Source organism: Morus notabilis, unplaced genomic scaffold (genome assembly GCF_000414095.1).
Source record: "Morus notabilis unplaced genomic scaffold, ASM41409v2 Scaffold11101, whole genome shotgun sequence".
NCBI classification, from domain to species: domain Eukaryota; kingdom Viridiplantae; phylum Streptophyta; class Magnoliopsida; order Rosales; family Moraceae; genus Morus; species Morus notabilis.
Window position 1 is genome coordinate 1 of NW_010362703.1, and position 3,564 is coordinate 3,564.

Genomic DNA, 3,564 nt, shown 5'->3' on the forward strand with positions numbered 1-3,564 from the left:
CAAAGAATATTGTTACATTTATTCCTAAGGGCATAAACGCTAACAATATATTACAATCATGTCTAATTGATTACTTTGTTAGAATGCCCTATTGTTTTTGTCTAAAAACATCATGATGCATAATTTATACACTTTCCCCAATAAATTATGTTGGAATATTTTTATGTGGACTTTCATAATCATAATAATTCACTCTGTAATTGATTAAAATATTTTATGAACAACTATGTTAATGTGAATTAACAGATGCATGTATGTATAATATCGGTTCATAATGGGATGAACAACTTAATTTATAATGTGCTTGAGGTCCTTGGACTCACTCTCTCTAAATATTTGGTCAGCCTATTGGGCAAAATTTCCTTTCTATCCACGTTTTTAGTTAAGGCCCATTTTTGCCCTAGATTGCAGTAAAAAAAGCCAAAGGGGCAAAAATTTGGCTCCCTTGCCGTGTATGGGTGTGTGCCCGTGGAAGTTGAGAGAGGCAGAGGAGAGAAGCGTTCAAAACCCTCCAAGCCCCTTTGATTTTATCAGATCATTGAAGCTTCAACTCTAGTCGATCAAGAACGGATTCCGGCCACCATAAACGATGTTATTCCGTTGCCGGCAAGGAGGTAAACCTAAAACCATCAATTTTCTATATGCTTCAAAATCCAATTTGATAATGTATATTGGATTTGATTATTGTTTGATCTCATTTATGAGTATTAAGAGTCCATTATTTCCAACAAATTATTGTGTCGATTTAACTTTTAAAAGAGGATACACACACTAATGAAAAAAAGAATCAGAAAATGAGACTTACTTTTATAAATAATCCTGTATATTATTAAGGAGGAAAAGATTTGGTTAAGTACTTAGATACATTATTTAGCTATGATTTAAAGTAATAGTTTTCAATTGTATTCAATTCTATAGGGAGGTTATTTATAGATTTGATATAAATAGATATGTATAATTGTAAACAATAAAATATTGAGGTCTGCTAGACCTTAACTATATTCGTCAAGAGAAATGCTAGCGGCATTCTTTCTGTCACATTCTTTGTCACTTTCTGTATTTACTGTGACACGTGGATTCTATTATCTAATTTTTAATTTAAATAATAATACAACATGTCAATGGAGTTCACGTATTAAAAAATGACTGTAAAAGGTGACAAAAAAGTGCCAAAACAGTGACACTACCATTTCTTTTTCGTCACTAAACGAAGTACACATGCTATTTTTTCATTATACCTTACAAATATTTCTCGCTACTCATAAAAAAGAAATCACAAATGACACTTATTATCTTTTTTATTTTTTTAAGAAAAAATGGAGTTTTTTTTTATAAGTTCTAAGAAAATAAAGTTTTAAAAAAGTACATATTTTTCGCCGTCAAATCTATATATACAAAAATTATGTATTTTGCATATACTTTTATATCCGATGTAATTTTAATCAGATCTAACAATCAGAAACTAACCTTACCAATAAAGAGACTCTATTAAAAACACTCATAAAATAATAATAATAATAATAATAGTAATAATAATAATAAACGCGATCGTCTCGGTGATTTCATGTTTTTGCACGCCATTATGGCAAAAACTAAAATGAAGTGATAAAACACCATTAAATATATATTTTGTTTATAGGAAATATCCTAATGATATATAACCTAATTAAGTGTAAGAATATTGGTCGTAGGAATTTCAGTAGGATCAGCAGCCTCATCCTCGTTTGTTAATTCCAAACTCGCCATATTCCCAAGCCTGAGCAAACTCTCAGCCGCCAAAATCGCCTTTGCATTTGTATCATGCACGGCTCGCACGTGCAAACTCCTACACGCGTCCTTGGCCGCATCAAAAACCTCCTTGTCATTAGCCCAACGCGCCATAACGCAGTGCCCCAAAATCCTCAGAATCGGCTGCAGCAGCTCCCATGGTAGAGGAATACGCCTCCCAGCCACGCCATCTTCACTATCGTTGACTTCTCCGACTCTGCTCGGATCGGACTGTTTATTTCGATCATCATCACGATCACCAGCCCAAACCCGGCAAAACTCGCAGAAATCAATCTTGGAACTCTTGGGCATCTCGTGGATCTTGCCAAAGTAAAGCTCCAATGCCACCCCCACGATCCTCGCCCGGCGCGTGGACCTCACCGCGCCATGGGGCTCCAGCGTCGGTGAGACGATGCTTAGATTGAGAGCCGTCGAGTTGTTCTTTGCTGGTGACGTCGACTCGTGGTAGAGGCTTGGGTGGGACATGTCTGGGACGTTGACTGTGACAGGCTGGCCGGCGCGTGAAGTAGTCTCGTGAGAGTAGAGGGCTAGGAGGATGGCCTCGAAGCCGGCTAGGGGGCGCCAGAGGGTGGCGAGTGAGAGGTACGCGCCGGCGAGGAGGGGGATGTAACGGAGGACGACGAGGTGGAGGCCGGGGTCGCCAGACTGGAAGGCGTCATAAAGCCAGCGGCAGAGGTTGTCGTCGCCGGTGCCGGCGGAGGGGCGGCGGAGAAGGGCGGAGATGTGGGTGGAAATCTCGGGGTCGTGGAGGAGGGAAAGGGAGGGGTTTGAGGAAGAGGAGAGGGAGGAAGGGATTGAGGGGAGGATGGTGGAGAGATATCTTATTGCTTCATCGGTTTTGGAGAAGGAATTTGACGGCGGAGCACTTTCCCCGGCGGCCACCGTAATTTCAAAGGTGGCGGTGTTGTTGGACATTGGATTTCTTTTCTTTTTTTCCTCTTTACAAGAAGATTATAATATAAGAGCGTGAGAAAAGAAATACGTGATGAAGCAAATTAAATATTAGGCAAAGGTTAATGATGATGGTTATTAGTGGAGGCTAATTAGGAGGGAAAATAGGATCTTTGATTTCTTGCCTATTGACAAGTTTGTTTCATCTTTTGTTTCAAGGCTGTAAGTGTTAGGTAACGTTTGATTTATATATTTAAAATTATAGTTTATGATTTTAATTTTTAAAATTTAAATTTTTTATTAGAGAAAAAAATTATAACAGAATTAAAAATTATAATCTTAAATCAGACATAATTTTTAAAATAAACGTCACTTTACTAATTCTTTGCATTCTCACCGAGTTAGTAGTACTGTAATATATTTGATTAGCAAAAAAACATAGTAACATATTTTTTCTATAGAAAAAAGCAGTAACAAATTTATCAAAAGAAAATAGTAACTGTTGTTATTGAAAATAATTGCTGCTTCTCTTGATTCTAATCCACAAACTTTAATTGAAGCTCCTCAACAATAGAGAAAAGAAGACGCTCAATAAGGAAAATTTTTACGCTCATGTCCAAAAATCACTGAAGAAAGTAAGTAGCACAATAATTTTTAGTTCAAAAATCAAGAGAGAATATATATGTTTTCCTTCGCAGTCACCCTTATTTGGGGCTTGGGAGTGTACAAAAATTGTGAGTTAAATCTAATCTTATTCATAACTGCCTGACTTTCAGTCCCAAATTAAATTTGAGCATGAACTAAAACAATTGGTATGCCTATTTTTCCAAGTAATAAGAAACAGAGCAACGACGTAACTTTTGAGAATAAGAATAATAATTTATC

The 3,564-nt window shown here is 36.9% G+C and overlaps 1 protein-coding gene across 1 annotated transcript; it reads right to left on the minus strand.

Moving 5' to 3' along the window:
- Positions 1-1,557: 1,557 nt before the first annotated feature.
- Positions 1,558-2,838, minus strand: LOC21384069. Its single transcript, XM_010102649.2, has one exon. The coding sequence runs from the start codon at positions 2,701-2,703 to the stop codon at positions 1,663-1,665; it is 1,041 nt and encodes a 346-aa protein (XP_010100951.1). The 5' UTR covers positions 2,704-2,838; the 3' UTR covers positions 1,558-1,662.
- Between the last annotated feature and the right edge of the window lie 726 nt (positions 2,839-3,564).

Excerpts from the sequence above, each read along its gene's own strand:
- LOC21384069 (XM_010102649.2), bottom strand. The coding sequence starts at position 2,703 with ATGTCCAACAACACCGCCACCTTTGAAATTACGGTGGCCGCCGGGGAA.